Source organism: Vanessa tameamea, chromosome 19 (assembly GCF_037043105.1).
Source record: "Vanessa tameamea isolate UH-Manoa-2023 chromosome 19, ilVanTame1 primary haplotype, whole genome shotgun sequence".
In the NCBI taxonomy this organism is placed as follows: Eukaryota; Metazoa; Arthropoda; class Insecta; order Lepidoptera; family Nymphalidae; genus Vanessa; species Vanessa tameamea.
In genome coordinates, this window is record NC_087327.1 from 8,750,586 (window position 1) to 8,762,931 (window position 12,346).

Below are 12,346 nucleotides of genomic sequence, written 5' to 3' on the forward strand. Positions count from 1 at the left end.
TAATCTTGGCAATAATGTCCAGCATAATTTTTATATAGTATCCAAATTCATCATTAACTGGGTGGTAAGGCTTTGTGCAAGCCCTGTACCTGTGCAAGTACCTGGGTAAGTACCACCAACTCATCAGATGTTCTACTGCTAAATGTAATTTTTTAGTATTATTGTGCTTCAGTTTGACAGTTAAGTGAGTCAGTGTTACTACAGGCACAAAGGACATTACGTCTTAGCTTCCAAGAGTGTTCGCGCATTGGTGTGATGTAAGGAATGGTTAATATTTCTTACAGCACCAAAGTCTACGTGCAGTGGGAACCACTTACCATCAAGTGGTTCCATTTGCTTTTCTACCTACTTATTACATAAGTAAAAACCGACACATGGAAGTTTATCACAATCTTAACAATGTTATTCTTCACTGCTATATGAGATAAATATATTATACACATATTATAGATGTGTTAAGGTTATATAATGCTCGACTGGCTTTGAACCTGCACCATTGGTTAAGATTCATGTGTTATCTCCACTGGATAACTTATGACCCTTAATTTATAAGGTATGTTTAATATTGAAGCTAAATTTTGTGCTTTAGTATAATAATTTAAATTGATTTACATGTTCTTGGAAATTTAAATGGTCTATGTATGTTTTTGCTTTATTAACATCATGGTTATTTTCAATCGTTCCAGTTAACTTTTGTGCAGAAAAATCAACATTATAAGAAAGCTAAGACATTTTTTAACAGACGTCACCACTCCTCAATTTGTCATTACACATGCACATATGAATAATTCTCTGTGTAATACATTATTAAATTCATTTCATAAAAATAGTAAATATAAAATAGATTAAAAAGTAAAGTATAATTCATTATTTTTTTTTCCACAATAACATAGCTAATATATCGTTTCAAGTTAATAATACAAGATAATATTAGAAACATCTAGTTGATTGAGATCTAAATAGCCCTTAAGGAGAGATTTAACAATAGTACTAACACAAAAATTCGGTGAAATCCTCAGAAATGTACCGAACATCCAATTTGATACACAAGCCCATGTTAGCTTCCTAACATAATTTGCCTTCAGTCAGAGAAGATTCCAGCACTTTAATTTTATGTGCTTGAGTCAATAAATACCTTTGGTAAGAAACCGTGTTTACCTTTGGGTCATTGGAAATTCATAGAATCATAAAGTTCTTCCAAATATAAAATTTAGAGAATGCATTCTCAAAACAATATAAAGTAGTTCATACGTCAATAGTTTGCCATATGTGTCTGTGGCATTGTAGCTTCTAAATATGAATAATTTTTTTTTTAATTCAATATTATAGTTCCTAAGTATATTTGATGGAAATTTTTTTAGCGATTTTTAGATAATCATAATAATCATCTCTTTGATGTGGTTTAGAGATTTCCTAAGTAGTGGATATTTATGTATTTAAAAGTTCTACGAAATTAATTTAGCCATTCAATCCCTACCATTTGGGGACATATTCCTATCTCTTTTATTCTTCATTTTCGGTGGAGCGCGATGCCTGTCCCGTTTGCGACTAGAGGATGAGCAGGATGACGAAGGGCTGGAATCTGGTGGAGATCCTGCTTCGTCAGCTGTGAGGCCCATTGTCTGCGACTCTGGGGTGGAAGGTTCTAGCACGCTGTTTCTTAAAGCTCGACGCTGTTCCTCTGTATGTTGGGGACATCGTGTTGACCTAGAATGTAGAGATTATATAACTTAATTTTCAATTAATTTTTACGACACACGAGAAATTGAAAAAAGGTATTTTTTTAACCTTGGTCGGTTAACTGATGGTATGTGATCACCACGGCCCGTAGAAATTGACACAGTAGGAAATCTTAACCATTCCTTACATCGCTCATGTGCCAATGTAATTTCAAAGGCGAGAAAAGCCTATATAATTGGTCAATCAATACTTGGAAGGAAGACGCCGACAACTCTAACCAGATCTTTAGTTTATACAACTATGAATTCAAATTTAACTACTACTGTTTAAACTCATTAAACCGACTGTAAAAATAGATCGTAGATATTTTTCCTCGATAACGACGTATTTATACGTCACTACAGTAGTAAGGTATTTATTCCATTGGGGTAGCATTGCCCTCTACAGCCCTCATATTTCTTCCATTCAGAGGTGCCAAGAATTAACTGTATCTATTTTCAAAACTCCACAGCCTTTTAAACGATTAACCTTCGTTTTGTTTAATTTACCCAGGATTGACTAACTTCTTAACCAAAATTCTAATGACTAAAATTATAATAAGACCCAGAACCAGATTATACCTGATACTAAATGATATGTATAAATGTACAATGCAAGTAAAGTCAGGTTAATATCTTGTTAAAATTACAAGATATTGACTTGACTTCCATTTACAAATTCTAAATAATTTCATATCTGTAACTGAAACTATTAGAAACGATCGGATAATCCAAAATAATTTCATAACATCCCTGATTTTAGTAAATAATTCTTGTATCTAACACTTATATCATCAACAGACTAGATATTTAACATAGAAAAGATTAATTACTGTACCTGGTACATAATTTCTTAGTATGTTCGGACACAACTCCACAGATTTGCAGCAGAAGGTTCTTCTTTTCATTGGCTGACATCGTTTCATATGTAGCTCCCCCGTCGTTTGAGTCTGAATTGTGATGGCCGTTATTATTCCTATGACCCCTGAAATTAATAAAACACTAATATATTAGCTAAATGTAACATCAAAGTTTCTACGGTGTATTTTGTTTCCATTTCTGTATTTAGCTCCTTCTATGCTAACATTATAAATGCGAAATTTACTCTATCGCCAAGTCACTACTAAATTTGACGAGATTTGGTATGAACCAACTTCAAGGAAGGACATAGCCTAGCCATGCCCAACCCCTAAAACGCAAGCAAACCTGTGGTTGACAGCTAGTTAAAAATAAACCACATTATTGTATTACATTTATTTATATTATTTCATTAAAACCATTGCAAGAAACTTGATAAATGCTACTTTAAAACTTAAAATTTATTATTTATAAATGACATATGTACTAAGTTAGAAATTATATATATGCATTTTTTGCTATGAGGCAGTAAATGTAGTTTTTTGTAATTTGAAAAATGCTAGAATTTATTTAACTTAAGTAACAAATGAACTCACTTATGACTTTTGCTTGATCGTTTATTGTGATTGTTTTTCATCCTGCGCTTTCTACGGTCACTTTGCAAAGAGCCACCGGACCAATCTGCATCATCTTCATCATCACTGAGCAGCCCTGCGTAGGAGGTGGGCTCTCGACTGTTAGACGCAATGCGTCGCGACGCTATACGTGAACTGTTTCGGCCCATACCTGTGAGAATGTACAAATTGAGTAACTTCATAATTTTAATGCTAATATTGCTAATATAAATAAAAAAATATTCCTTATTTGTTTTACTGTTAGTATTCTTGTCAATCTTGAATAAATTACCATGATTGAAAAAAAAAAACATTTTAATGGAGTATTACAGCGGCTATATTTTTTCCTCCATCCCTACTTCCATTTGCATAAAAAACTAATAAAGTGTTAAAGGTTAAAATTCTTATTATGCTTTGTACAAATTTTATTTATTGCCTTCCTCTCCCTAATAAAGGCTTTCTTCTGATCATTTTAAGGAAATTTTAACCCAACTTGACAGATACATAATACAGTATAACTATTTAAATCTCTTTAATAGTGTAATCAAAATATAAAGTTTACAAAAAAAAGTAAAAGTTAAACATTATGCTCTCTGTTATTTAAGAGAAAAGAATTACAATTTTCATTAAGTAAAGTGTTATAAAATGAGTATTTAGTATACTTTCGAAAAAAGTTAAAAAGCAAAAATGTCTAACAATCTCTTTGAATTTCGAACGTAAAATAATTAAAATAACCAGTCATTACAAATGGATTCCTAAATTATATCATAAACAAAATAACAAACCTACTCTTGATAGCTATCAATCAACATTGAAATAAATAATCAATAACATGATTCTAAAAATAATATCTACATTGGGCGTAACTTAAATACAATGTATATCAAAAGCTCTAAATGTACGAAGGTTGAAAGTTGCACGTAGAAATAAGTACCGTAATCAGCTGTTTATATGAAATCGCATGTATTTTTAAGCTTTTTACAAAAAGCGTATAGTTTAACTAATAATGTGCATTTACCCATGCATTTTTCTAGATGTGGAGCGAATCTCGTAGCCGAAACGGGCCTGTCGCAGTTTGGACACGAACAATTCGAGTCCGGGGTCTTTTTCAATATCGAAAACCCGAAAACGTCGCATTCTGGGGAATTAACTATTTTATATCCTTCCTCTTCCTCCTTTTCCCCTTCCAGCAGGTCCGTAAGTCCTGTTTTTAATCCGTGATGAAATTCAAAAAGCACCCCTAAAGTTACATCGTCACAAACACTCTCGTAAATAAAGTTAGCTGCATCCTCGGCATTAGTTTCATTTTGCATTATCTCGAAAAATTTACTATTTAAATCATTCATACTTAATTCACTCATAATATTTATACTATTATTCATTTTGTATTATTAATACAAAATAAAAAAAATCAGAAGGATATTCTTGTGACAGATGCACCAGAAAATATTCTCTGCTTTATATCATTTAAACGATCGCTCAGCTGACTGAGTGACTGTCTGAGAACGACTGAACTTGAACAAAATGAACGACAGATAGCCAAACGTTCTAAAATCTTTAACATACCTTATTTTTCAACACCTATTTATCAATCTTATAATTTATTGATCAAAATTATTTATGGTTTTTAATTTTTACTTTTATGCTTATAAAACAAATCATAATTCGACTATATGAATAGTTTTAACATTCGAGAATTTTAGTATCACATTTGATTTAATTTAAATTGTTGTACGTGTAAATCAATATAACTTAATATTAAATTTATAAAACTTCCAATTAAATATTAACTATTAAAGATTATATACAGGGTTTTTGGTAATTCGACGTATTCCCGTTAGGAGGTGATAGGGGTGACTATTTGCGATAATTTTAACCCCCATATGCATTATGCAAAAGTGAACCATTTTTGAGTTATCACGTTTTTTAGATTTTTTCAAAATAAGTCAAAATTGCAACTTCAAAAATTTATTAAAAATAAAGTTTCGATTAAAATCTACTTTTTTCTTCTGATTTATAAAAACGATTAACCACTGGATATTTTTCAATATTTAAACAATAATTATCGGTCCAAATTTTAAAATGCGAGAAATTTTAAATTCCGTCGAAAACGATATTATTTCAATATATTTTTTAATTTTTTCCCTCAAATATGCCTGAAAAACAAAAGAAATCATTATGAAACATGTTCTGCAGATTATTTTAAAAACATAATAGTACTAGACTTTTGAAAACTTAATTAAAAAACGACAAATAAAAAATATTTTTTAATTAAAAAAATACTTCGGTTACGGAGCAAATACAGGTGCAGTCTCATTACCCTTACTCACTTTCATAATCTGATGGGGTGAAGGGACGATAAATCTAACCCTACCATAAAGAAGTTAGGCGCAGGACTAAAGGGCTTTAAGCGCTTTAAGGGGCACGGGCTCCTAAGAATGAGAATTGCTGAAAATTTTTTCGACAAAAAAAATCCAATAACTTATTATCGGTCGCCGACTTGAGGTTTAAACCCAGAATATCAGGATCGACCTTATAAAGCCATTAGACCAACGAGGCAGTTAATTAAAACATGATTAGTAGATTAGAACAAAGGTAACTTTTTATAATACATTTATTTGTTTAAAGTATCTATGAAGTGAAATAATTAGAATCTTTTGTTCAAAAATTATGTGATTTGATCTATAAACTATATGGTATTTGTATGAAAAGTACATCTTAAGATTGGGTGATAAAACTAGACTACTGATCTTTTTTTATCATACAGGTGGCAAACTTGCAAGAGGGTCACCTGATGGTAGTCATAACATAACATAAAACATAAACAGCCTGTAAATTTCCCACTGCTGGACTAAGGCCTCCTCTCCCTTTGAGGAGAAGGTATGGAGCATATTCCACCATGCTGCTCCAATGCGGATTGTCAGTCACTCAGTGACTACCACCGCCCATGGACATCTGCAACGCTGGGGGGCTTGCAAGTGCGTTGCCGGCCTTTAAAAAATGTGTACGCTCATTTATTTTGAAGGTTCCTTAGTCGGTTCGGAACAACCGCCGGAAACTGATTCCACAGAGTGGAATGCATGGCAGAAAATGTCTTAAAAATCACGCTGTTGGGGACTTTTGGACATCTATGTGGTGTGGATAAAACTTCGAATTTCGACGCGAAGTTGAAGTTTAGCTCCTCGGAATATTCCCCGCAAAAAATGCGGTACAAGAGTACAGTACAGAGTGATCCAACATATCTACGCAAAGCCAAAGGATCTAGCAGGTTGGGAAGGGCTTGATCGTCGATAATTCGAGCCATTCTAAGTTGAATACGGTCAAATGGCAAAAGTGGCGGAGGACTTATGTGCTCTACCTACTTGGTGGTAGGGATTTGTGATGCCCGACTGGTTAAAGGTACTATCCCCTCTTCTACTGCCTAAGAGTAATAATCAATAGTCAATGTACTATAAGCATAAGAACGACATTGTTTCCAAGATTGGTGGCGCATTGGCGATGTAAGAATTTGTTAGTATTTCTTCCAGTTAAATTGACCTTGGCCGGTGTTGACCAATTACAATCAGGTGGTCTGTTTGCTAGTCTATTATTATTCTTTATATTTTTTATAATAATATGAAATACGTGTTGAATTATTAGTAGTGAAAAGAGATATTATATTTAGTATATATATAGTATTTAGTATACTAATATTTCTATTCCCAGCCGGCGTTAATCAGACTGTCAGTCGATTTATTCTTTCATATCGATAAAATACATAAATACACGATTATTTAATTCATGAACAAAGGGAAAATGAGAAGGGTTCATAGGGGAAAATAATACTCCTAGTCCTTGAACAAAACAGACCGGTCAAATCTCATTAGATGTGGACGTCAGACGTGTCTAAAGACTTTTGTATTAGAAATAATAGTATTCAGACAAGCCACGACCGAAACGGCCCTTTTTTCTTTAGTGAAGCGCAAGTGCAAAGGAACCAAGTTAAAGATACATATATTTTTAATTCTTAACTCAATGTTTGTTTATAAACAATGGCGTCTTACAAAACTGTTTTATCAATAATAATAATTTATCTGTTGAAATAGTTTTTGTTTGTAAAATGAATCTTAGAGTGACAAGATAAAGTTTATTTATAATTAACCTGGACGTATTTTACGCGTTGTTTTGTTTAACGTCAGACCCGATAACTTTGATAAAGTAATCAAATAGTTGGGTTATAATATGTGTTCTGTAATTTTATATTCAACCCGAAAGTCATTATATTTTCATTCGCGTTAAAACATTTCAAAAGTAATTGTTAAGTTTAAGTTGCAATATTTAAAAATGGTACGTATATTTTTGTTTTAACTTAAGTACTTTTTTAATAACGAAAATTTGTTTGATTTTATCTATTTAGTAGTTGCGATAAAAACAGACTTTTTATATATATAAATTGTAAATAGAAACTTTATTGTTATAAATGACGTTTAAGGTTAAGTTCACTGCCCGTGGATTGGTCCCTCCGGTCTTCACACCACTGAATGATGATTACACTATTAACTTCCAAGCTATCGAACCCTATGCAAAATTTTTAGCTGACAATGGAATTAAGGCTGTACTTGGTAATAGTTTTTGTATAAATAATGTTGTTATAAAATAATGTAGTTTTTTTTAATTAATTGATATTGAAAATGAAAAGGTTAAATAAAACCTTTGTGAATGTGAAAAAAATGATGTTTTTTATTTTAATTAGTACGTATTTAAATATTATAATATAATAGGTCGACATGCGAAGGTAACCTTCTGATGGTAAGTGGCAATCGGCACCAATGGACATATGGCTGTGGAAGACATATTCTATCATAACAGATAACAGATAAAATAATTATAATTATAATATTATAATCATTTATAATTTCAGACAGACAGACAGTTACTTTCGTATGTATAATATTAATATAGATCAAAGTTCTACATTGCAAACCTTAGGAATTAAGATGTTATGATTCTTTTGCCCTTTGCTTGTGTTTTAGTTGATTTATTTCATTATTGACATTACAATAACTTGCTATATAATCTTTAGTATCCGATTTTTACTATAGTTTATTATGAGGTTTGTTGTTTTTATAAACAAAAAAATCACGCGGCTGGTTAGCGCATACTGTTGCTTTAGTGAGCGAGCGAGACAGTGCAAAGGCGTCTCTTGTATTCTTCCTCAGTGGTTACTTGATAAGGCGGCAGGGTTTCATATCCAGGGGCGATTAAAATTGACTCTTTCTGTCAAGAACTTCTTCAGCCAAGATAGCTCACACATTTGAGCAAAATTGGTCAAGAAATTATTGTTTCAACATAAAATACTTTGATTGAATGCTTTTCAGTTGGAGGTACAACAGGAGAACATATGTCTCTTAGCATCACTGATAGAAAGAAGATAATAGACGTGTGGGTAAAGGCCGGTAAACTGACCAATGGACTTCACTTAATGGTTCAAGTGGGAGGAGCCCCATTGGCTGATGTTTTAAATTTAGTAAGTGGAAATTCATCTGAATAGGTCGACTCTTTTTAACACGATGTTCTAAATTGTGAATAGTGGCATAACGCTAGTCATGTCACAATTATATGGCAACAATTAAATTTTTTTTTTTTTTTAATTATTAAAACTACGCAGGGGTTTTGCTCGCGTCGTAAACGTTATGTCTGATGTGCCTGTTTTTTTTTTATTTCCAGGCAGCATTGGACTGTACTCTTGTAATATTTTGTCTTTTATTGTTTTCTGGTGGTTATGTTTTTTTCAATTGACTTTTTTTTCTATATTGAAGACTTCTTCATTGAATTGGATTTTTATGTTTCAGTCGTCTTAATATTTTTGTTATACTTTATTTCAGACAAAATACTGCTCAGATGTTGGTGTAGACTCACTGTTAACGCTGCCTGAGTTATATTTTAAGCCACAGTCTATTTCTGATCTGGTGTCTTACGTGGAGCTAGTTGCGAAAGCCGCGCCAAATCTACCCGTATTGTACTACCACATACCGGGCATGAGTAAAGTTGAAGGTAAGGATAACATTTATTTAAAAAAGGAAAGTTTCAGCTTGCAAATGTCCTACTTTTAGGCTGAGGCCTCCTCTACATTGAGGAAAATTGTGGTGAGAGGTGAGAATCTGTATTACCTACGCATCTTACTCGAGAACACTAGTGAAGAGAACCGATTTACCGATATTTAGTTTCTAACTAGCATTTCATCTAATTCAGATTTTTTTATTAAAAATATATATATTTTTAATGATAGAAAAAATTAATTTTCCGTTATTTGTGTTTTCAGTCAACATGCCGAATTTTGTAACAGAAGCTACTCGGCGTATACCTAATTTTAAAGGAATAAAGTTCACATCGAACGATTTAAGTGAGGGCGCCCAAGTGTTGAGAGCCCTAAAAGAAGACCAGACAGTTTTCCTTGGTGCAGATACTGTAAGTTATTATTTTTTTTTTATTATAAAAACCGGATCACAACATACTAAGTTTGCTGTTTGGCGTTAGAATATCTGATGTGTAGGTTTGACCTACCCTAGACGGGCTTAGTCAGATGGCCTAACTGTTTCATAAAAGAAAAATAGAATTGGACATAAATAAACGATATTTTTTAGTATTAATCTGTAAAAATATTTGATATATTTTTCAGTTACTAGCTCCAGCTGCGCTGTTAGGAATAAATTCCGGTATTGGTACAACGTTCAACCTGTTCCCACGTCTCGCACAAGATATTCTGGCGGCGATTGAGAAAGCTGACCTGGTCAAAGCCAGAGCTTTGCAAGAGATACTAAGCATTGCGGTGGAAGCACATACCGCTGAAGGTATCATAAAGGTTCTTCATCATCACAAGAATAAGAATAAGAAAAAGTTCATTTAAGTCACGAATATTTTACAATTACAAAACAGTATATAAATAAATATCTAACAAAAAATAGATAAAAAAAACCTTACTTCATCTAAGCAAAATAACTAACTAACTATAAAGATGTGTGGCATTCAGCTACCAAGTTGGGTTGCAATACCCAATACTGTTATTTTCAATTTGGCTGTGATCATATATAAAGTAAGGTATAGCAGTCATAAACAGCCCCATCCTACGTATAACAAGACTCTTTTTTTTTATTTTTAAGAGTAATTCTGGACGCCTCTCCTTTTGTGTTAGATTTGACCTTTATCGGCAAGTCCCCCAGTGCGTGCATTCGAGTTTATTGTACCCCTTGCACCCGGAGTTAAGACAGGCCTTGTAACAAAATGAATGTTGGTGATGAACTGATGTTTTTGTCTTTTTCTAATTCAAATTCATAAGGTAATGGAGACTAATTACGTAGCATTTTGCTTAGCTGTTTTATTAATAGGTACGTACGCAACTGTTAAGGAACCACGATTATCAGTTGCCAACTTCAAAATCAAAAAGGAAAATGTGGGTAGACTTATAATAGATAAATGTGGGTAGGTTAAAATGAGAATAATTACAGCAGTTTTCCCTAGTCCTTCGAGATTGGTGTCGGGTTTTTAATTTTATATTTAACCAAACAACCCGTTTTTTTAAATTAGGTGCATGGGTACCTATAATGAAGGCTGGTATGGAAATCGTTACCGGAATCAAAGTGGGTCCTCCAGCACTCCCGCAGAGGCCTATATCTGAAGACGCGAAGAAGAGAATTGCGACTAAACTTCAAGCATTAAAATTGATTAATTAAAATTATAATGAGTTTTGTTTAGTACCAAATATTTTTAAAATATACAATAAAAGAATAAAAATAAATTGACATGGCGTTTATTTTTGTATAAACTTCCATAAGGCAATCTGCCTTAGGGTCAATTTACCCTTTTCTAACTTCCTAGATTCTTACTAATATTATAAAGGCGAAAGATTTTATATATGTTTGTTACTCTTTCACGCAAAACTACTCTGTGTTTGTTAATGAAACTTTACCGTAATATATCATATACATCAGAATAACATATAGGCTATAATTTATAACGATTTTTTATAAATAATACCTGTCAAACGACCCCTAAAACGCCTGGACATAACATCTCAGTTCTAAAGCCGCGTCTGAAAACTAGTATGTAATATTGGTTTACGTAACGCAATATTATTCATAATTGCAATGTGTTATTACTATATTACGTAGTTACGCAATCACTATATTTAAATGGAGAAATATTTCGATTCAATAATTTTATTAGCAATTAATTTTTAAACATTTTTTTTACAAATTTTACCAGCTGATTTACAGTAGAATAACATACATATGGCGTTTAATGCAAAATAGTAACAGACTGCTACATCTGATCACTGCTTCTTCGTAGATCTCTTTTTTTCTGTGAAAAAAAACTTTGCAGCCATAAACGGGTTATCTATAATGCAGTGCGTGCTAAGGGAGGCAACGAATAGACGTTGGGTGCTTGGTTTAATTTTTCTCAAAAGAAGAAGAGAACAGATAAGGAAGTCTGTTACTCTTTGCATATATGCTATATACATATAATGTGAATCGACTTATTATTATTTTTATATTGTTTTTAAATTATTGTTTAATTCATTCATCATCAGCCAACATTTGTCCACTGCTGGACATACGCCTCTCCAATTGCACGCCACTGTGGTCTTTCTTCGGCTACTCGCATCCAGTTCCTGCCAGCCGTCTTGCGCAAATTGTCACTCCACCGTGCCTGAGGACGTCCTCCAATACGTTTTCCGAGACGCTGTCTCCACTCTAGAACACTTAATTCTTAAAACTTATTGTTTAATACTTATACAATATTAACATTTGTGGTTATTATGAACAGAGCAGTCAAATCAAATCAAATCAATTTTATTCAAGTAAACTTCACAACGAAGCGTTTTTGAATCGTGGATATTAAAATACTACCACCGTTTCGGAAAGCAGCCTCCAGCGAGAAGAGTACTAATTAATTAATATACTAAAAGTACTAATTAATTAATAATATAGTAATTAATACACTCAATTTATAATATTCAGACAGCACAAATTTGTGTCAGTAATTATTAAAAAAAGGACCCACCCACTTTATATAAAACGTAATCGGAAGTCAGCTTACGAACTAGTAGAGTTAAATTATTGTTTTCAAAGTAATTTAAAAACATGATGATTAACGAAGCTATTAATCATGAATTAAATA

General features: G+C 32.6%; 2 protein-coding genes across 2 annotated transcripts; one reads left to right on the plus strand and one right to left on the minus strand.

Annotated features, from left to right (window-relative positions):
- Positions 1-1,386: 1,386 nt before the first annotated feature.
- LOC113399443 (SAGA-associated factor 11 homolog) lies at positions 1,387-4,685 on the minus strand. Its single transcript, XM_026638586.2, has 4 exons — positions 4,209-4,685; positions 3,173-3,362; positions 2,557-2,703; positions 1,387-1,707 (listed from the first exon to the last, which is right to left on the minus strand). Exons 1-4 carry the CDS (start codon positions 4,570-4,572, stop codon positions 1,467-1,469), a joined length of 942 nt encoding a protein of 313 aa, XP_026494371.1. The 5' UTR covers positions 4,573-4,685; the 3' UTR covers positions 1,387-1,466.
- A 2,809-nt stretch (positions 4,686-7,494) lies between these two features.
- On the plus strand, positions 7,495-10,968 carry LOC113399444 (N-acetylneuraminate lyase-like). The gene is made up of 7 exons (XM_026638587.2): positions 7,495-7,516; positions 7,662-7,791; positions 8,548-8,696; positions 9,055-9,223; positions 9,492-9,637; positions 9,849-10,020; positions 10,754-10,968. The coding sequence occupies exons 1-7, from the start codon at positions 7,514-7,516 to the stop codon at positions 10,897-10,899; spliced, it is 915 nt and encodes a 304-aa protein (XP_026494372.2). The 5' UTR covers positions 7,495-7,513; the 3' UTR covers positions 10,900-10,968.
- The last annotated feature ends 1,378 nt before the right edge of the window (positions 10,969-12,346 follow it).